The sequence below is a fragment of the Marmota monax genome, unplaced genomic scaffold, assembly GCF_021218885.2.
Source record: "Marmota monax isolate L192 unplaced genomic scaffold, Marmota_monax_Labrador192_F-V1.1 WCK01_AAM20220418_F8-fsc00107, whole genome shotgun sequence".
In the NCBI taxonomy this organism is placed as follows: Eukaryota; Metazoa; Chordata; class Mammalia; order Rodentia; family Sciuridae; genus Marmota; species Marmota monax.
This window is the reverse complement of record NW_026693761.1, coordinates 3,525,716-3,547,763: the sequence shown is the minus strand read 5'-3', so window position 1 is coordinate 3,547,763 and position 22,048 is coordinate 3,525,716. Positions and strand designations below refer to the sequence as shown.

Here is a 22,048-nt window from a genome sequence, read left to right as displayed (position 1 = left end):
ATTTATAGGCTGTCATCGTCCCCACTAGACACAGGGCTCTATTGCTTCCCAGCCATGCCCCAGGCCCCTCGCAGCCTCCTTTTGAAAGAATCTAGGCCAGCATTCCTCACTCCCACATCAAAGGGACAGGCAGGAAAGCACAGGCTGATGCCCTCCCAGAAGGAGATTAAGCCTGTCATGGTAGGTGAGGATAGTGCTGATACGGCCAGGCAAAGTGGTGCATTTGGGTCATAGAAGCACAGTGAGGGATTTGGGTCCCTCCATCTACAGAGAGAATGAACTTTGATTATTGATAATGGGAATAATTGCAAATGACCTCTGTTAAGTGCATATAATATTCTGGGCACTGTGCTGAGAGCTTGACATAAATTTCCTTCTACCTACATTAAAGAAGTAGACATTACCATCCTCATTTTACATCCTTATTTTTCTGCACCTTGGTTAAAAATCACAAGATTAGTAAATAGTAGAGCAAAGATCCAAATGCAGCCATCCAACATCATGGCCCACATCATGGCCCAAATATTTCCCCATACTCTCTACTGACTAGATTAAAAATCATATGTGATCTTGGCTCCAGTGTTAGGAATTAATTCTTAAAGCAACCCCTCCTTAAGATAAAAAATATTATAATTTCACCTTGCAAATGAGGAAGTTGAGGCTCTGAGAACTTTAGCTCAAAGTGGTAGAAGAGTAAAAGGATCTGGAATTCAAACCCTGGGTTCCTGATTCCAAAAGCACAGCTCTTTCCATCATGCTATACTGCTTGGCCAGCCTACTCAGGTTGGAGAGACCAGATTCTGCACTCAACTCTACTGAAGTCATCCTGCCCCTCCTCTGTGTCTCCACTCACAGGAGCTTCTGCTATGGAGCTATGTACCCAAGCAAGTGCTCAAGACTTATCAGCTGCTTTCTGGAGACAGTTTTGCCTTGCTTGGTTCCCGGTAGTAAAACTGAAATTCTGTTCATCATGGTGTCCACATTTACTTTTTTCAGTGATATTTTTGTTTCAAATTAAAATTAAAGTTTCTTCCACAGATACTAGCAAAAAGTTTCCTAAACATGTCAGAAGTGACAACTATATTTGGGGTAGTGCTCAGCATGATTTGGGGTGCTGGCATGTTCAAACCTTAGTAAGAAATTACACCTTAACACTGGAGCATGAAGCACTAAGCCCAACTCTGTCTTCCACTAGGTATGTGACATTGTATAACTGATTTCTTCTCTCAAAACCTCAGTCTTCCCATATGTAAAATGGAATGTTGAATTAAGATGGTCTCAATCCAACTTGAACTGAATAATTCTAATAAATGAGGCCCTGTCTCAGAGGGTAAAAGTAGGTGCTTCTTATAGAAGTGACCCTCCTGATTCTCTTGTCTCTGGGCCTCACCTCTTCATTTTGCTCGGATGTAAATACTGGCTTGGCTTTGAAGTCATAAAAATCCCGCTATGACCTCCTTAGAACATATATTCAAGAAGCATAAGGTTGACCCCTCTGTGTCTGCCCCTAGGACTAGCAAGGATGGCATTGTCAGTCCTTCCTAGGCTTAATCTTTTGGTGTATCTAAAGGAAAAATCATGCAAAATGCAAAGTTACTTTGTATTTGGTTTTCTTTTGTGAGTTTCATAATCCTATGAGTGAGATAGCAGTTTATCTCTCTAACAAGGGACAATACATATTTAAAAAGATAAAATAGTGTACTTCCACAAAACCCACTGGGGAAATAACTTCGTCCTTGAATTCTTCCCATTAGAGATGAACTCACCTCTATCTTCCTCTTGTCCCATTCCATACAATGAGTTTTCAAAGCCAACAAGTAACTTACTATTTGTAGATTGTGAACCCTCTCTATAATTCACTGGCCACGTAATATATTATACAAAAGACTTTCTACAATGTACTTGTAATCCAAACTTCATATGAAGCTTGAGGTTTATTGAATTGGTGTGCTAGTCATATTAAAAATTCACTTCATTATGCCCATTGAAATTTTAATCAACTTCTCAAAGTGTCTGAATCTGCCCTCTTTAGGGTATTGATTAGGCAGCCAGCTCAGCTACTAAGAGCAATAAGACTGATTTTTCATTATGAAAATGGATTTGAGGAGTACTGAAGTCAGAATTTACAGTCAAAGGTAGGTTCAGGAACCATACAGAGAACCTACAGCAAGATGCCAATCTAAAGGGGCCCAGGTAGGGAGACAGAAAAGGCATCTGAAGTAAAGAATTATAATACTCAGGACAGACTGCATTGCCACATTTTGCTGTAGAAACAAACTATCCCAAAATCTCAGTGGCTTAAGCCCAACAAAAGTTTGTTTCTCATGTTATCTAACTTGCACCTAGGAACACAAGCCAATGTTTGCTTTGCCATCCATAGTTGCACCATCTGAATGAAACTTGTACTCCTTCAGTTTCTGCAGCTGGGGAAACAGAATAGAGAATGTGGGCTTTTTACTGGCTCAATCTAGAAAAGAAGCACTTTCTCTTACATTTCATTGGCCAAGGCTAGTCACATGACCCCACCTATGTACAAAGACTATTGGGAAATGTAGTCTTTCATGTAGCCAAAAGAAGCAGAAAGGCAGGTATAAGTGAGCAAATAATGTCTACCAAAAGGGTCTAGAATCAGGGCTTCAGGATGGAGGAACCCATGAGGTGAGGAGCCTACAGAGAATCCTGGAAGGGCTTCTACAACCCCACTGATCTTATGGTAGAGAGAGCTTGAGGGCTGTCAAGAGATTTAATTTTAGTTTATTCAGAAAACATAGCCTTCCTGTTCAGTTGTTTCAACATTCTTTATGTTCTGTAATTTTATATTTATCAATTTTACAACCAATTTTCTGAAAAAAAAATTATACAATCTTTAACTGTGAAATCTCACATTCTCCTCCTGATTTGAAGCAGCATAAGGAATGGATCACTCAGAGATCCTAAATTCCCACCTTTGGTAAAGACAAGCTAGTCTGCATGTGCCCATAGATTCACAATCCTCGTGGGACTGAAGGATTAGTGATTGGAGAAGGAGGGATGACTTTGCATTTTTACCTTAAAGTTTCAAACCAGCCTCCTACTATCTTCTCTTGGTTGATTTTTAACAAAAGTTTTAAATGCAGAGACGTTTTCACATCTTTTCTTATCTTCCTCCACCTCCTAAGACATGAGATAACATCATTTTATCTAACTGCATTATTTTAAGAATTCCCTATCTGATTAAGGTTTCCTTTATTTCCGTTTAATTTCATTGTCTATAAAATAAGGATAATCTCACCTACTTCTTGGAATTGTCCCAAGAAATAATGAGATGGTATAGGGAGAGATAAAGGAGTGAGAGTTGAGAAGTGTTGAGAGTCAGGTAAGTTTTTTGAAATAAGGCTGCTTTCCTTCTTTATCCCAAACTTGGAAACTACATAAATGCAGATGCTGTAGAAAGAGATACTGACATGGAAAAAGCACTTGGCACTGCTCCTGGCACACAGAAGCCCTCTGTAATGACAGTGCTCATCTGTTGATGCGTTTACAATCACTGTTATCCATTGCTGCTTCTAATGCCATCACTTCAACACTCCTAGAATGGTATTTTTTTTTAGTGTCTTTGTTTTAGTGAAGCAGACTTTGTGGACATAGTTCTTTCTCCCCACAGATGCGTTTTTACCAGAATATAAGAATGTGTTTTAGTCTCTAGTCCTGGGACACAGCCTGACTTCTCTTTTTTTCACCACTCTTCTTGTCTCTTTTTTGCAGTCATTTCTGGGACCAGCAAATGTGGAAGCAGACTCAGTGCTTAGTTCTGCTTCTTTATTGATGCTGAAGCTTTCAATGGTGTCATTACTTTCATTTTCTTTTATGAATTGCAGTGCCGGTGGCAGATATCAAAGCTGTGGTGACGGGAAAGGACTGTCCTCACATGAAAGAGAAAGGTGCCCTTAAACAAAACAAGGTATGATTTCCAAATTATTGCAAATAGTTCTATCTACACAGTACAGTCAGCGACTGTGATGTCTCAGCCCTCCTTTATAGCTCTGTGTGTGTGTGTGTGTGTGTGTGTGTATTATGTAGAGTCACATTCCTTTTTCCTTTCCTGATTCATTTTGTACCTCTTACCCTTACTCCTTCTCTCCCTCAGCACTTTTTTTAATGCCCACTATCTCTTCCATTCTCTCACTTCCCATCTACTTCCAACCCTGGGAATTGCCCTGGTTCTTCTTATCTGGCATCTCCAACCTTCTCTACACATCCCTGTCCATTCTAGGGCTTCTCTTAAACTTTTGTTTGTGTTCATTCTCCCTTCCCAACTTGGAACCACAGCAACCTTGCTGGGGGAGTGGGGGTCAATGGGGCCTGGAAAAGGCAGATACCAGATGATTCAAAAAATTTCAGAAAACTGTAGGGACCTGGTATCATTCAACATTGTGGAAAAATAGTCTGTGAAAAATCTCAAACCCAGATGAAAGGAGGAAAATTTCCCAGCTTGTTATATTGCTTCAGCCTCTTTCCCATTGCACATTTCTCACCACCCCTCCTAGTCTACCGACCAGCTGCCACCATGATAGATAGTCCTTATTTCATTACAGAGGGTACAGCAGGGGGCATTATTTGGAAAGATGGAATAATTTTCTTTGTCCCCAGTTTGGAGGGATTTGCCTTCAGAGGGGCCATCGAGGAGCCAATCCTTTTCTTATACTTCTTGGTATCTTATGATATATATATATATATATATATATATATATATATATATATCATCAATGAACAAAAGTATCTAGATTTGTCTGGCTGCTCTAGACACTTTGGCGCCAAAAGTGTCACATGGGTCAATAGGTTGCTTCTTTATTTCCAGCATCAGTATCTAAGAGGAAAACAATGTCACATACATCCTTATTAATCAGAATTAAAATAAATGGTCTGTAATTTCAAATGTTGTCAGATAAAGGGGAATCTAGGTCTTTGTGAGATGACCCTATTTATACTTAAGGAAAACAAAACTACAATGAAATTATCATTCAGTTTAATAGAAGGATGCTGATGCAGCCAGGGAAGCTGATCACAAGATGTTTGCTTCTTAAGTTATGTGTGTAACTCTTCCCAAGTCCATGTGTATTCCTCCTTTAGCAAGCCCATCAGAACACTGTCATATAATGTACTTAAAAGACAAGAATAATGATGTAAGGGCATGTCTCAGAGGCCAGGGTCTGTAGATCACCAGTTATACAGCACCTATAGCGATTTCCATGTCTCTCTTTGCCATGATGTGTGTGGGACAACAGGGATTGTGCAGCTCTTCAGATTCCAAAGAGCATCCTTAACTGTAGCAACAAGGTCCCCACTTTCATGATTTGCCTCCTGTGGCACTGCCTTCCTGTAACACCAGTAGGGTTTACCATATGCTGTGCACATCAGTGTTCCCTCTACAATCTCAGAGAGCACTGTCTCTGCTCAGTTCCAGCTAAGGAGCCCTGGTTATACAATGTTTGAAGCCTAGCAGAAAACGAGAGGAAATTTACAGCAATAGGAGTCTAACCCAGAGAAGGCCCTAGCTGGCCATGGGACAGCCTCCCACTTCTCAAGCATGCTGAAGAGAGACAGAAGGAATTAAGTAAAATAGATCAGAGAGACTTCCTGCTTCATCCCCAACATGTAAAGAGCTTGAAAACTGTCACTCCCATCCTTATAGTAAAACAAACAAACAAACAAACAACCACAACAACAACAACAACAACAAAAAAAAACAGTTGAGCAAACTAGAAATTAACAACTTTTCTTGAACCTTTCAGAGGGCTGAAGATGCAGGCAAACCATCACCCTGAAATGTAGACTCAGGGTCATCAAGAGAGTCACAACCAAGATCTGTTTACCTGGAGCAGAATCCACTGGATTACTGTTCCTAAACAGTAGGAACACTTGTGATACTTCAGATGAATTTCTTCAGGCTTAGTATAGACTCATATTGAGAGAAAGAAACTCCTAGAGGTTCCATTGGCAAGTGGGGTATACTTCCATGGATTTCAGAAACCTCAGGAGGTTCTCTCTTTGAGAAAGATCCCTCACAGTCAGGGATGGGAAAGAATAGTTATGAAATATTCCAGAGCCCCTTTAATTAAAAAGTCCTAATTCTCCAGGCCTTTTTCCAACTAGGGGCAAGGAATTTATCTGATTTCATCCCTATCTCAACTGTGGGGTTGGAGGTGATAAGAGACATAGTCAACAGCAATCAGGGTCTAAAAGAAATTAATTGGGAATTTTATAGCCAAGGAAAAGGGGAAGGGACAGGAGGAATAAAGGTATACTACTAGAGAAGCTATACTATTGGAAAACTGACATCCCCAAGACAAAGAGCCCCTAAAAGATTGAGATTTAATTGGAAGATTATAGAATACTATATATCTTCCCTAAACCTCATTGCCACATCCTCAGACTCCAAAGTAATAATAGTGGATTGTAGATGAAAGATCTGCAAGATACTGCCTCTCTGAAGAGAGTTACTTAGGCAAACCAGAGACAGTAAAGGACACAAAAACAATGACACAAGAAGACTTTGGAGGCTCTGGCACTTAACAACTATAACAAATGTAAACATAATCCAGTTCCTTGCCAATTTAGCATAGGCTATCACTCTAAGGACCTAAATATCTTATTTCCTATTACTGGATAGAACATGTCTATATTTTAACAAAAAATTAGAGGCATGCCAATAAAGAAAAAGAAAAAGAAATCTGAAGAACCAAGCAATGATAAAAACCAGACTCCAGTATGACATAAATATTAAATTGTTGGGTGGGGAATTTAAAATAAAATGTTACAGGCTCTAATGGAGAAAAGTAGATCATGTGTGAGAACAGAGAGGTCATGTAAGCACAGAGACGGAAACTTTATGAGTCCAAAGGAAAGTCTATCAATTAAAAACATTGTAATGAAAATGAAGGATGCTTTCAGTGGGCTCATGAGTAGTCTTAACATGGTTGAGGGAAGACTCCATGAGCTTGAAGATGAATTGAGTTGGTAGAAACTTCCTAAATTGAACTGCAAAGAGAAAATAAAAAATCACAACAAAATGTCAAAGAACCATGAGACATTTGCAAAAGGCATAACATATGTATAATTCCAAGAATAAAGGAGAAGAAAGAGATTGAAACAGAAAAACTATTGAAGTGATAATGGTCAAGAAATTTCCAAAATAATGACAGACATCAAACCACAAATCCAGAAAATTTAGAGGACACCAGCAGGGATAAATACACCAAAAAAAACCCACACTTAAACATATCATTTTCAAGCTATAGAAAACCAAAGGCAGAGAGAAAAATTTGGAAGAAGCTATAGGGAGAGAAACACCTTACTCTTCAAAGACAAAGATAAGAATTAGAGATAAGAATTAGTTTCTTCTCATAAGAAACTTGCAAGCAAGGAGAGTAGATTGGAGCAGATGGTTGAAAGAACAAAGCCCACTTACCTTGAATATTAAATCCAGTGATGTTACTCACATATAAGAAGGGAAAATAAGGTTTTTTTCAAATAAACAAAAACTGAGATAAACTTGGTGACAAGAATTCATTGTCAGCAGACCTACTCTGAAAGAAATGTTAGAGGAATTGGTTCAACCAGAAGGAAAATTATAAGGATGAGAAACTTGAATCTACATTTGAAAGGACAGAGTATCAGAGAAAGAATAAATAAAGGTAAAATAAAAATATTAGTTTTTATTGTTAACACATCGAAAAGATGTGTTAACAATAAATGAAAATAATGACTACTCATTGTTTAAGGTTATAATAGTAAGCATGCATTGATGATTACAGCATATGGATAAGTGAAATGAATGACAGTAATTAAAAAGGGGAAGGCAAAAAAGAAGAAACAAAGAACAAAATCAACAAATAGAAAAGAGTTACCAACACATCCACATTAATCTAGCTATATCAATGATCCTTTTAAAAATAAGTGTTCTACTATATCAATCAAAAGATATTGTCAGTTTTTTTTAAAAAAGCAAGACCTAACTGTCTGCTGTCTACCAGAAACCCCTTGCCATATAAGGCTAAGATAGGTTAAAAGTACTAGATAGGGATAGACATACCATGTTAACACTAATCTAGAGAAAACTGGAGTAGCTATATTAATTTCAGGCAGAGCAAACTCGAGAACAAAGAAAATTATCTAGGAGTCAATTCTCCAAGAAGACATAACAGTCTTGCACATATATGAATTTAACAAGAAATTTTCATAGTACGAGTCATGAAACTGATAGCATTAAAAGGAGAAATAGACAAATCCATTATTATATTGGAGATTTCAACATTCCATCGTCAGTAATCGATAGATCAAGCAGGCAAAAAATCAAAAAGTATATCGATGACTTGAACAGCACAATTAATCAACCTGATCTAATTGACATTAATAAAATAATCCACCAAAGAAACAAAAGACTATACATTCTTCTCAAGCTCACAGGAAACATTTGCCAAGATAGACCACATTCTAGACCATAAAATATATTTTAAACTTAAAAAAATAACAATGTATATTTTCAAAACACAAACTAAAAATCAACAGCAGAAAGATAAATTTTAAAAATCCCCCAAATATTTGGAAATCTGACAGTTAACTTCTAAATAACCCATAGTTTGAAGAGGAAGTTTCAAGAAAAATTTCAACATGTTTTAAACCAAATAAAATAAAAATAAAACTTATTGAAATGTGTGGGATGCAGTAAAAAATGGTGCTTATGGAGAAATTCATAACATTAGGTGAATATGTGAGAAAAAATAACAATCTCAAATCATTGAAGTTTTTATCTTAGGTCACTAGAGAAGAGGAGCAATTTAAGCCTAAAACAAGCAAAAGAAAAGAAATAATAAAAATTAGAGTAGAAACCAATGAAACAGAAAGCAGGAAAATAGTAGAGAAAAATAACAAAGCAAAAGCTGGGTCGTTGAAAAGATGAATAAAATTGATTCTCTTCCAGCCTAACAACAAAAGACACAAGTTGCCAAGATCAAAACAGGTGTGGAGAGGATGATCACATTTGAACATAATATATATGTGTGTGGATTTGGCCTTCTTACTTTTCATTCCTCTTCCCTTAAAGTCTATTAACATAGTCCATGATGTTTCCTAAACTTTTTTATTATTATTGTCATGGCACTCATAATAAATGGAAGGATGGATGGGTGGATGGGTGGATGGGTGGGTGGATGGGGTACATTTTATTAAACACATAAACAAGACTGCAAATGGAAGCTGCTTTCTTGAACTCGGTGGCCCTGATGTTTTGGCCACCCACCACCCTCTTTCAATCTGACTTGAGGAGTGAGGACAGCAGTATCTCCATCAGTCTGGATTTTCATTTGTATATTCATGAAAATTACTTGTCCTGTAACATTTGGATCATATACCTACTTCTTTAGGCAAAATGTCAAAAAGAAGAAAGGAAATCCACAGTTCTTCCTCAACTCCCCACACCCATACCCTTCCTTCTAGGAACCCAGAGGCCCCTTCCTCCCTACTTTTGGGACTTCTGAGTAAGAGAGGGGACACTTGCAGCTTCAAAGGAGAATTAGCCAAAATATGTCCATAGGAGATCTTTAAGTATAGGATGGGCAACAACCCAGTCTTGCTGTTGACCCTTCCCACAGAATCTCCAGAAACTCCGTAGCTTCTGACATTTTGTGCCCCGGGACTTGGTTGGCTTAATTGCTGAGCAAGGCAAACTCATCTACTAGAATCCACAAAAGAGACATTTTATTAATAGAAAAATATTAGTCTCTAGCAGTCTTCTCACCTATTCAACGTTTGCTAATGTCTCTGGCACTGTCCAAGGCCCTGAAAATAAAGAGATGAAGAGAACTGGCCCTCCATAGTAGAGGCATTTATTCACACATTTAGTCATTCAGCATTGAGGTGCCTGAGATCTGATGAGCACTGGGTATGGGGTGGCCAATGGGGAGACATGGCCCAGCCTCCAGGAGCTTAGAATCTAAGTGTTTAACAAAGCTCTGTTCAACAGGCAAACCTCTGTGGAAACAAATGCCAGGTTCTTCTCAGAGAGTGGAAAATTTCTGACCGAGATTTGAAAGGAATTGTCATGGGTGGGTGGAAATTCAATTGTAAGACTTTCGATTTTTAAGGATTAAGGATTCTAAATTCAAACTCCATAATTTATAAAATAAGTTGACTTCTTGTTGTGTGGCTTAACTTGGACATGCAGTGCTCTCTCACTGGATTTGGAGCTTAGACCGTCACCGTGTAATCATCAGAGGGCGGATCTCACTGGATCCTGATTCAGATAGGAGAATATTAGTTATAAGTGAAGCTAGCATCTTCCAACATTCCAGAACCCAGCTTTTGCTTTTATAATACAATTCTTAAATCTTAAATAAGAAACAGATTTTCCTAGAAGGTGATGTCTTAGAGTTGGCTTGAAACCCTCGTCTTAATTAAAAAGACTTTTATTCAGATTTACTGCACTCCTTATTCATACAGCATCTTCTTTGTGATAGGTACCAGGAATCCAAAGGTAAATATTACCTGGCCTTGGGCCTAGGTGTCCACTGATATGATTTATTTATAAATGTACAATTACAATTCATCATATACACCAAAAAATTAATTTAAACAGAGTAGTAGAGTTGAGAATAGTTCATGGAGGAAATGGCACTTGAGCTGGGTTTTGAAAAGGAATTGGCCAGGTGGAGAAATGAGGGCGAGACTTTCCAGGAGGAGGACACAGCATGTCAAAAGGCCCAGGGGCCTCTCCATGTGTGAAAGAGCATTCTTTAACTGGGAACCAGTGAATTGGGAGCCTAGGATACCCGGGGACAGGGAGAAGAAAATGGGTTGGAGAACCAGAGGTTAATGCTATTAAGATGGATTGAAGCCTAGAAGGTATAGGTGCCTGAAAAAAAGCAGCCTCTTCTACTGTGCACTACCCGAATGAGTAAATTTGTTTGCCTTTTAAAACAGAAACTCAGATTCACAGATATATAGGTGAGCAGCAATGCACTATAGCTATCAAATCTACTATTATTTCTGGGGCCATATTTAACACCCACACATAGGCCAAATTCCATCCTGTGTCTTTCATCAACATACTTTGTCCTCCAGATGATCTGGATAGATGGAGAACCAATGTATTTAAGGGGATGCTGGGTAAAATGTCCAGATACGTTAAGTTGCCCTAAAACCTAAACCAGTGCTGTGCACTGAAAATACGTTGCATAAGATTCTGTTCTTGTATTGCCAGTCTATCTTTTGACTCATGGAAGAAAATGCATTCATACACTTTCTGCACCCAGGTGCTGTTTCTCTGAACATCCTTGACCCAGTGTGCCTTGTCACTGATCCCAGGGCCAGAGGACTGAGTTCAAAGTCAGAGACCTGACGATATAGAGAGACCTGAGGATATAGAAGGATGATCCCCCCCTTCCCTAGAACTCAGCCCATCCAGAACCTTCCTCCACATGGCAGGCTGGCAGGTGTGTGTCAGCAAAACGGGAGGAGATAAACTGCTCCTGGGTGTGATTTTTCACTGAATTAAATCCAGAGGGAATGAAAGGCCTTCGGAAGTGAGCAGCAAAGCCCCAGAGCATTAGATATCTGTGTGATTGTTGTGGTCTGTGGCTGGAAGCCCCTGAGGAGTACACTGCCCCAGTTTTGTGACAGCCTTCTCAGCCACCACCTGGCGCCTTTCTCCCTCCCAGGCAGTTTGGACAGGTGGCATCTTCCAGAGTGTTGGCCTGAGAGGCGCCATCGCTCCCAGCTCAGCAGCCTCTCTTTTCCAAGTGCTGCAGAGCTGACCTCCACCAATGATTCAATGACAGCAAGCTGAAGACGTCAATAAAACCCATTATAAGTGATAGCACCCTTTCACACAGGCCTGTGGTTCAGAGAATTAATTCCTCCCACCCTCCCAGGAAGCCTCAGTGAAATTAAAGTGGGGATTGACATTCTCACGAATTTCCCATTTCCTGCCTGTGTTTATCAGCAATCTAGGTCAGGACAGCTCTGATCATTTACATCCTAAGTAAGGCATACAAGGGCAAAGCCCAAAATCAGCGCACCCCTTTATTTCTCCTCCTTCTCCATCCTTCTGCAGAGGAGAAAGTGTTACAGGGTCACAGCGCTGACCTTGCCAATACCCTGGTCTCAGGAGACTTCAGCACCTTGTCAGGAGCTCACAGTCCGGGCCAGCCATGGTGATGTTCAAACCAGCTGCTGCCACCAGGGGTGATTGGCCATGCGATTTCCCTGAGCAAAGTGGCAGTTGTCATCCAGGCTCAGCCAGAAAGATTTTGATGAGTTTTGCCTTGTCCTGTTTACCACGAAAAGTCCCCTGGTGCTGCTGTGATATCCAGACTGGTTGTTCAAAAGCAAAGCCCATCTTCTCCTTTCTCTCAAGAATGAGTCAGAGTTTTTCTAATGAATGACTCTCCGATGAGTAAAGAAATAGTTGCTTATACAACATTCCTTATCCAACAATAATTTTTATGAATTTTTGAGATTAGAGTTCAAGGTTTTATTGGAAAAAAAATATTTTGAAGAGAAAATATTTATAATCCCAGCACCTTAACACAATTTTCATTTCACATACTGGTCTCTAGTAGTCTGTCTACTTTGTCCATAATTATGATCTGTGTGCGCATAGTGTTCATTTCTCCTGCTTTTCACTTAATATCAGGTGTTCATAATTATCTTACTGAATGACTGACCATATATATTTCTTTCAATTGCTAATTTGTGATTTCCTTAGTACCCAAAGAAGAGAGAGATAGTTACTTTGTCATAATGTTCTTACAGATAATAATATGTAACTTGCTTGCTTTTGAATATTCTTTCTGGAATAACCCCAGGAGGGGGATTCCCTGGTTCTTGATGTGTATTGCTTTATTTTTTTAAGGATAATATCAATTGATGCTACTACTAGTAAAGCTATGATGATTTAATTCTAAATTAAAAGACCTGTGAGATACGGTTATGGAAACAGGTGCCGAACTTAATGGAAAATGGGATTTGTTTGTTATTTGTTTGGGTGGAGCTGCTTTACATGTCATCTTCACTGGGCAGAGACCTGCATGGAATCCTAAGGAATAAAAAGAACAAAAAAAAAAATGGAGGAGTGTTTTTTCAGAATAGCTTCCATGCCACAACATCCTTCTTTCCTTCTATTTCTGGTGGAGTGAGGGAAGCCATTCGAGTGTGAGATTCTGGAAGGTCTGGCCTCAGAACTAAAGCTGCTTCCTCTCGATGAGGGAACAGCTGGAGGTGAGCAATGGCACACAGGAACTCCACGAGAACCAGAAATAGCTTCTTGGTGGACTCTCTTGAGAAAGAATCCAGCTCACAGTAGGTCTTCGGAGTTTATTTTGGCAAAATTCTTTAATTCTTCTGAAATCTGGAGGCATTGACTTTGTTGGGTTGCCTTCCACCTTTTCTCTGGGGCATTGGCGCCAGGGGTCACTCACCAAAGGCAAATCCTCTGACACGTATTGAGGTGGAGAATGACGTGGAGAAGTCTGGCTCCCTAAGAAAGAATGTTCCCTGGGGCAGTTACTGAGCAGTGCAGCTCCCAGATCACCACAGAAGAGAGGGGTATGGATACACTTGACCCTTCTCCTCCAGATTTGGAGCCACGGGGTGTTGGGATGTACTGAGGACTCTCATTTTCCAGAGATTCCATCCTGTTGACTGCTCAGGCCAGCAGGATGATCATGGTGCTAGATATTGGTAGATTACATGCCTAGAAAAGTGGTTTTTAACTTACATTTTAGACTTGACACTCAGCACCTTGGCCAAAGTCATTTAGCTGCAGTGAAATGAAAGTGTCATTTGGTTCTTGGAACTCTGGGCCTGGCCCGCGGTCTGCCCTCCACAGTGAATGAGTCACTTGAACCCATGCTTCTCCTTAATATCCTGCAGCCTCTAGTGAATAAAATCTGTGTGTGCATTTGCTCCACAGTAGTGCAAAGGGCAAAGGACAGCCATTGAGATTTGGGTTCACCCAGAAGGCTCGTTGCCTTGGAGATAGCCTCTATGTTTTGGGGAGGTCAGACCTTTATGGACCTCTGTCTGTTTGGGAGTGATAGAAGGTAGAGCAGCCCTTCATGCTGCTGCTTGTGGGAGAGTTTAGTGTTTGCTATGTCTCCCTGGGATGGAGATACTGCAGAAAGAAGAAGAGAACAGCTTTGGAGCCATGTGGCCTTAACCTCTCTAAACTCTGCCCCATATAAGGGTAGTGACATCACTTACTACATGGTTGTTATGAGAGATCAGGTGGTTCCCACAGATCTCTCCTGAATGGAGAGAAGGATTCATGCTGCAAACCTTGAAAAGCATGCCCCCTCTTCCTGCTATCTTCACTGCTGCTTCTCTTATCCAGACAGGCAGCAAGCCCTACTCCATGTTCAAGCTGCAGCCATTTATAACTGTAAAAAGAAAATGCCAATCTTCTTTAATGTAGTGTTTTCTTGGATCTCTTGTAGGAGGTGCTTGAACTTGCTTTCTCCATCTTGTATGACTCAAACTGCCAACTGAACTTCATTGCTCCTGACAAGCATGAGGTAAGAGTCTCAGTGGGGTTGATTTATTACAGAATGTTATATTGTTTCTAGAAAAACAGCACAAGGAAAAATACTGGAAAAGAAGAAAAATTTTTTTGAAATCTGCCCAAAATAATCATGAACAAAGAGGAATCTTATTATCTTGAGGTAGACTAGAAACCTCTTTAAAAATTGCCAGTTATAACAGGTCCAACTTCTTAGTAGTTTGATTGATATTTCATGTGTGCTAGTCAGCTTTCCATTACTGGGACAAAGTACTTGAGATAATCAACTTAACAAGCAAGAAAGGTTTATCTTGGCTCAGGGTTTCAGAGCTTTTAGGCTGTGGCTGGTTGAATCTATTATGATTTTGAATCCTCTGGTAAAGCAGAACATCATGGCAGGAAACTTATGAAAGAGAAAGCTCCTTACTTCATGGTGACTGGGAAGTAAGCAAGAGAAAAGGAAAGGTCCAGGGTCCCAATATCCCCTTGAAGGCAACTCCAAATGGCCTAACTGCCTTCAACTAGGCTCCATTTCTTAAAGGTTCTACCACTTTCCAATAGTACCACAGGCTGGTACCAAACCTTTAACAAATGAGACTTTAGGGTACATTTAAGGTCCAAATTATAGCATAATGATAAAGAAAATGGATGTACAAATGCTTCAAACTTAGCAAAGGCATAATTGTTAATCCAGAGGAAGAAGCAGCCCTGGCTAGAGCTTTGGTTTTCATTGAATGTTTAGGTTTTTGGTCTGGATTTTCCCAAGATAAACTAGTCTCTATTCTTTAAAACATCTGATGAAGTAGGTTCTCTCCAAGTTTCTTCAAGCTATTTTAAGAGGGTTAGGGCTGTCTCTGCTGTTGGAATTTTATTTCCAAGATGCTTTTATTCCTTTTTGACATCTTGTTATATGTATAATTTGTTTCTCTTCTTGAAGCACGCTGTCAGCTATATTTAAAAGGTTTAGCATAAATCTAGGAAAATGCATTTGTAAGACAAAGTAGCAGTTATGGTTGATTTAACTTTTTCTCTTGTAAACTGGAACCCAACATCATGCTTGAAAATTTTATTTTTAGACGATACCATTCAAGTTTTTGTTTTGCATGTCATTGCATAAACAGGTTTTAGAAAGGGAAGGGAACATTTTAGTGAAATCTGACTTTTGTTCCTCATTTCCCCTAGGAGATGTAGCTCATTTAGAAGGTCTTTAGTATCTGGTTTTCACTGGTTTGAAGCTTTTGAATAAAATCGTACATCCCAAAGAAAGAGGAAAGATTAGACACAAATCCTGCATTTAGAATGGTGCTTAAATATAATTCTGTGTCACTTGACATTTAGTTTGCAGAAGGGTAAGACGTTGTCTTCATCTTTCTGAAAATAGACACTGTGTCCTACTAGTTCTGTTTTTAAGTAAAAGAGTGGTTATACACAGGCCACCAAATTCAAAATGTATAGAACATTATAGAAAACTACTCAGAATAGTAGAACGTCAGCTGTAATTTAAATCAATGCAAGGCTGTTTTCCCCTGCATAAGTACATTAATTTCAGATAAGAATATATGCTCTAGGACTGCTAGATTTTTATTCCTGTCACTTCTTATAGAGGCAACGAGGACAGAGATAGCATATGCTTATGAATTCTTATAGCTTCTTCAAAACACTTGCATATTGATTACTTCATCTTATTTTCACAATCACTCCATAAAATGGAAAGTTCTATTACACATATTATTTATCAAATGAGGGGAGAAAGGTTTCCCAAACTGAAGACCTCAACAACAGAAAGGATAATAGTAATTATAACTAGCCTCTATCATCCTGTGCCAGTCCCTATTACAGATTATAAATACTGATATAAACGTATAGATATATAATTTTATGTGTGGATCACCTCAATCCTTATGTAATTCTACGAGAAACAAACTAATAGTATCCCTATTTTGTAAAAAAGACAAATGAGGCATACAGAGGTTAAGAAACTTGGGTTGGGGTTGTAGCTCAGTGATAGAGCACTTGCCTAGCACATGAGAGACACCAAGTTCAATCTTCAGCACCACATTAAAAATAAATAAACAAACAAACAAATAAATAAATAAATAACAAAGGTATTGTGTTCATCTACAACTAAAAAACAAATTAAAAAAAAAAAAAAAACACTTCTCGAGATCACTCAAATAGTAAGTGATAGAGCTAGGATTTGAACCCTGGCAGTCTTTCTCCTGAAACCTTCCCATTAACCCCTACACTAGAGGGACAGAGCCAGAGTTGAGCTCAGTATTTCCTGCCAGTCCAAACGACTCTTGTGGTAGTTTTTATATCATCATGCACAGTCAACTCTCAGACATCCACAGTTGTCTAACTTGCATGTTTCTTTTTTTCTTTTATACTTTGTTCAAATGAGAATCTAACTAAGATGCATACACTTCAGTTGGTTGCCAAGTTTTAGGTCTCTCTGAATCTTTAGTCCCTCTCTGTTTCTCTTTCTTTCACAGTAATGTGCATGTGCTTCTCTCTTCCTTGCAAGTTACTTGTTGAAGATACCAGGTCATTACTCTTCTAATGTGGTCAATAGTCTAAGATTGTGCTGATTATAATTCTTTGTATTTGTTACTGTTGCTACTGCAATACACTACCACTGACTGTTAGTATCAAACAACACAAATTTATTAGATTAGAATTCTGGAGGTTGAAAGTCAGATGTGCCTGAGGTACCATCAACATGGTACAGGCTGCATTCCTTTCTGGAGGCTCAGGGGAGAATCCAAATTATCATTCCTACTTCTGAATGCCTCTTGCATTCCTTGGCCTCCATCCATCTGCAGCAGTGACAGCTTGAGCCCTCTCATCAAATCAGCCTCCTCTTCTGTAGTCAATGTCCCTCTGCCTCTCCCCTCTCTCTCAATTAAGGACCCATGTGACTACATTGGACATGTGGAAAATCCAGTTTTCCAATAATCTGCTAATTTAAGGTCATCTGGTGGCAACCTTCATTCCCTGTGCCACATAACATAACATTTTCACAGGGTCCAGGGAATAGAATGTGGATATCTTTGACAGGGAGATGTTGTTCTACCCTCCACAGACTGCAATGTCATTTTATATATTCTTCTCTTCCTAATATTGCCTATAAATTGGTGTTTTGAAGACCAGAAAGTCAGGCTCAATTTTTAAGCAGTAGCAATAGTGTTTTCTACTTCTTGTCTTTCTTTTTTGAATGTTAGCAGCTACTGATGGTCATTGCCTAAATCTTTGAATCCACTAGAGTTGCCAAAGGTTGATATCTCAATTCTGTCATTCTGTCTTCATTTATTAGTGGGATATAGAAAGAGAAACTGGCCTCATCTGCCGCAGTCTGGCTGGGCACAAATGCCGCAGTCTGGCTGGGCACACAATCACGAGCCACCACACAGCTTGTAGATTCAAACAGCAACTCTTTATTCCCGAACTCACACCAGCCGTCTACAATCACGTTCTGGGGAAATCCACGTTCTCTGCCCAAAATCCACCTCCACTGGGCTTCTATCTCCAAAATATACTGTCTGAATCCCGTGAGAACTCAAGGGGAACTCAGGCAGCAGGATACGCCCTATTCCCAGCAGGAATAATCTTAAACCTTAAACCTGGAACCTAAACTGGGAACGCCCTAAACATGATTATCTTAAAACCGGGAACACCCTAATCTGCCTTGGTCCTTGAGCAAGGTCACGTACATTCAATGTCACTGCAACATGGGGTACGCTGGCAAGGAAATTGTCATACCTACTTGGCTAATGGCTCCCAGCACTCATCAACTATTTGGTTACCCTAAAGTTAGGGTTTAAACATATCTGTGTCAGTATATTGCAGTTATTACCAATGTTTGCATCCAAATTATTCTATCTGGGGCAAGTAGGTACACCATCAAATTGGCTTATGGATACTAATGACATGACCCTGTGTTTTTGATAATGTTCTGCATTCTGCTATGACAAGATACACCAGGTTCATCTTTCCTGCCTTTTCTCTCTAAACCCTTGGTTACTTGTGATAGGAAATGGTAGCTATGAGAATCTGGACATGAGGTGTGATTTTTAACACTTGATCATTATCTTTAGGTCTTTTGGGGGACATAACTAGAAGTTGTGATTTTTTTTTTGAGATAACATATACCATGAGTTGATACTAATAATTCCAACTCAAAGTAAGTATTACAAGATTTCTAATTGTTCAACATCATTTTTAATAAAATTTTCTTTGTAGGTCACTTCTCAAAAAAATGTCCCTCTGGATTAATATGCACCAGGAGTCTGGCCAGGGCTGGTAAAGTTGTGTATAGGAGCAGGATTGGGGGATTCCCCATGAAATGGTGTCAGAGCTGGTAGTGAACTTTGAGAGCATGGTATTTGGTGGTACCCATATGTGGATATTCATCAGAATTATCTAGGAAGCTTTTACAGATAAAATTTCCTCATCCAAAACCAAAAAAAAATCAGGATCTCCAGGGTAGAAACTAGGTATCTATTTCTATCAAGGTTATTTGTGAGGAAACAGATGGTTAGACATGTTCAGAATCTGGCTGAGGTATTCATGAGGACACTAATGCTTCCAGAAATCCCTTAGCACTAAACCTATGTTTAGATGGGTTAAATGCTTTGGCTGAGATCACATAGCCAAGGCAGAACCAAAGTCCAACAGTTCACTGCTGCACTCCTCACACAGGGGGTGCACTTCAGCCCAAAAAACAATGCCATTGGCGTGTATCATGGCAGATTTCCATCCCATCACAGTGACTTAAGACTTATATAATGCCACCAGTCTCTTAATGCTATGTTGAGATATGCTTGAATATTCTGGGCTATAATTCTTGAATATTCTGTGGCCCAGGTAGCCACAATCCAAGGATAGACTTAAGCAGGATCTGAAATTGCAACTTGACCCAATAAAGCGTGGAAAGAACTGAATCTAGAGCGTACGCTAGAAGAAAGACCAGTAGAGCAGGAAGCAGAGCAAATGCTATCATAGAGCCCTGTGTAGGACCAGGGACAACCTACCTGGTAGGGAAGCACAGTATCCAAATACAGGCAGTTTTCTGAGATGCTGGCAACAGAAGTTGACTCCTTCTCCAAGTATCATGGTCCTCTTTCCCATCTCCCATTGAGATCACTCAATCATTTTAGCCATGTTGGCCACCAGACATTGGGCAGCCAAAAGCTGTTTCCTTACCCTTTCACTGAGAAACACAGGTAAGAACATCTTTGTAGAGTGGAATGGAGCTGGCATTGTGCATGCTAGGAATCAGGTCAGGCAGACATTAGCTAGTGGACTAGGAGTGATGATTGGAGTCAAGAAAGAAGGAAGCTTGGCATGATGCTGAGTCCAGGAGTGTTAGAATATATATATCCCACCATACCTTAAAGCCAGGCATGCACTGGTAGGTTATTAGCAATACTGTGCTGCACAACCGTGGAGAACTCAGACCCTCTGCTGCTCCCTAGGGACACATTTCTACATGGAAGAGCAAAGACTCTGGAGTCAGGTTGCCTGATTTCCAATTCCACCCACTCCACTTACTACCCTTTTACTTAATTTCTCTGCCTCGGCTCTCTAACTTATAAAATAGAGATGACAACAGAAATGTCCAATTTGTAGAGAGGCAGCAGCAAATATTAAATGGCAGTAGCAGAAAGCTCTTAGGGCAGAGCCTAGCAATGTTGAGTATTCCCTAGGTGTTAGCTGTTTGCACTGCTCTTGTAATTGCCAGCAGTAGTGATCACCATTGTCTCCTTTCCCTGCCAGTACTGTATCTGGACGGATGGGCTGAATGCGCTGCTTGGGAAAGACATGATGAGCGACCTGACACGGAATGACCTGGACACCCTGCTCAGCATGGAAATTAAGCTCCGCCTCCTGGACCTGGAAAACATCCAGATCCCTGACGCACCTCCACCCATCCCCAAGGAGCCCAGCAACTACGACTTCGTCTATGACTGTAACTGAAGTGGCCGGGCCCAGACAAGCCCCCCGCTCCCAAACTGGAAAATCTAGCTAACAGGAGAGAGGAAGGAAAACATAACTCGTGCTTTGGAATCATCTTTTGGTAAAGGGAAGCTGCAGGTCACCCTCTCTTTGGTGTCACCTCTAACCCCAACAATTTTTGGCCCCTCCCACCTCCTTGGATCTGTTTCTGGACTCGCTGCTTTAGATCACTGCCCATTGCTGCAGTTCACTGGTGGGACAATAGCCAAAAGCCACTGCTGGCAAGAGAGCCATCGGGCATTTCCATCCTAATCCCTGGAAGGCAAAGTCCTTCCTTCCTAGAGTAGGAAAGCCAGCAGCCCCAGACCACAAGGAATGAATACCCGGTGGCCTGTGCCTGGAAGAAATGGCGCAGCTACCTGATGGGAAGACAAACGCCATGCTCTCCTTTCCCTTCTCTCGAGGGTCAGCTCATGTCACCAGGTTCATTTGAATTGAGATCTGCTTTGAGATCTCTCTCCCCGTCTCCTGACTTGGCCTTGCCCTGGTCCTTTTGGGTCCCAAGGGCAGCGCCAGTATGCTCATAGTAAGCCTCGCCAGCACTGGGTCTCCCAAACAGTCCACAGACCCCACGCCCACTCCGCATCTGCACTGTGACCGTGACCAGCCTCCCGCTGCCCTCTGCGCTAGCTAGTCTTGGGCTTCCTCTCCCTGCCCCAGCCCAGACCTGCCTTCCTCATTTCCACACATGCTCCCAGCCTCTTAGCTGAAAGCACAAATGAAATCAGTAGTTACACTCCATCTCTAATAGACTAAACCTAAATGCCTCTATGACGGGCTGTCAATATCCGAGGGTTTCGTGTCACCTTCTCCTGGGGAACCTGCTGCAACACAGGTTTTCCATGGGATGGTCAAGCTGTCAGACATCCAAGTTTACATCGTTGTAATTATTACAGGTATTTACAATTTGCAAGGTTTTTTTTTTTTTTTTTGCTTTGTTTTTGTACAAAAGAGTCTAACATTTTTTGCCAAACAGATATATATTTAATGAAAAGAAGAGATACATAAATGTGTGTACTTTCCAGGTTTTTTTTAATTATTTTAATCCCAAACATCCTCCTGAGAATAACATTCCCTTAAACATGCTGTGGAATAAAATTAATCATGATGAGTTGGGAGCTGGTGTTTTGATTTGGTAACTTGGGTTTGGTCTCCTTGGTCATTGGCATCATCTGGGAGCTTGTTAGAAATGCAAAACCTGGGACCTCACCCCACGCCTTCTGAGTCGGTGCTTTGTGTGCACATTTTGTTTTTAGTTTGGGAAGCACTGGTCTAAAGGACCCTCTTCCACTGATAGGCTATTGTAGGCGCTGAGCATCCGTAAAGGATGTTACTTCTAGGAAGATCATCTTAACTCACCTAGAAAAAGAGACTTGCTGTGTAAAAATCTGATCTACTCATTTTACATTGTTGCCTCCTGACCACAATTTTTTTCCTTTACTATTATAACTTTAAAATGGATCAAATTAAATAGATCCCAACTTTTAGGGAATATATTTA

The 22,048-nt window shown here is 40.2% G+C and overlaps 1 protein-coding gene across 4 annotated transcripts in view; it reads left to right on the top strand.

Moving 5' to 3' along the window:
- Elmo1 (engulfment and cell motility 1) overlaps window positions 1–21,659 on the top strand; it is a 553,589-nt gene extending 531,930 nt beyond the window's left edge. For all 4 annotated transcript variants that reach the window (XM_046460598.2, XM_046460597.2, XM_046460599.2 and 1 more), the window contains 3 exons: window positions 3,858–3,940; window positions 14,472–14,549; window positions 20,309–21,659. In XM_046460598.2, coding sequence (XP_046316554.1) covers window positions 3,858–3,940; window positions 14,472–14,549; window positions 20,309–20,509 — 362 coding nt within the window. In that variant the 3' untranslated portion in view covers window positions 20,510–21,659. The remainder of the gene's footprint in view (window positions 1–3,857; window positions 3,941–14,471; window positions 14,550–20,308) is intronic.
- Window positions 21,660–22,048: the final 389 nt, after the last annotated feature.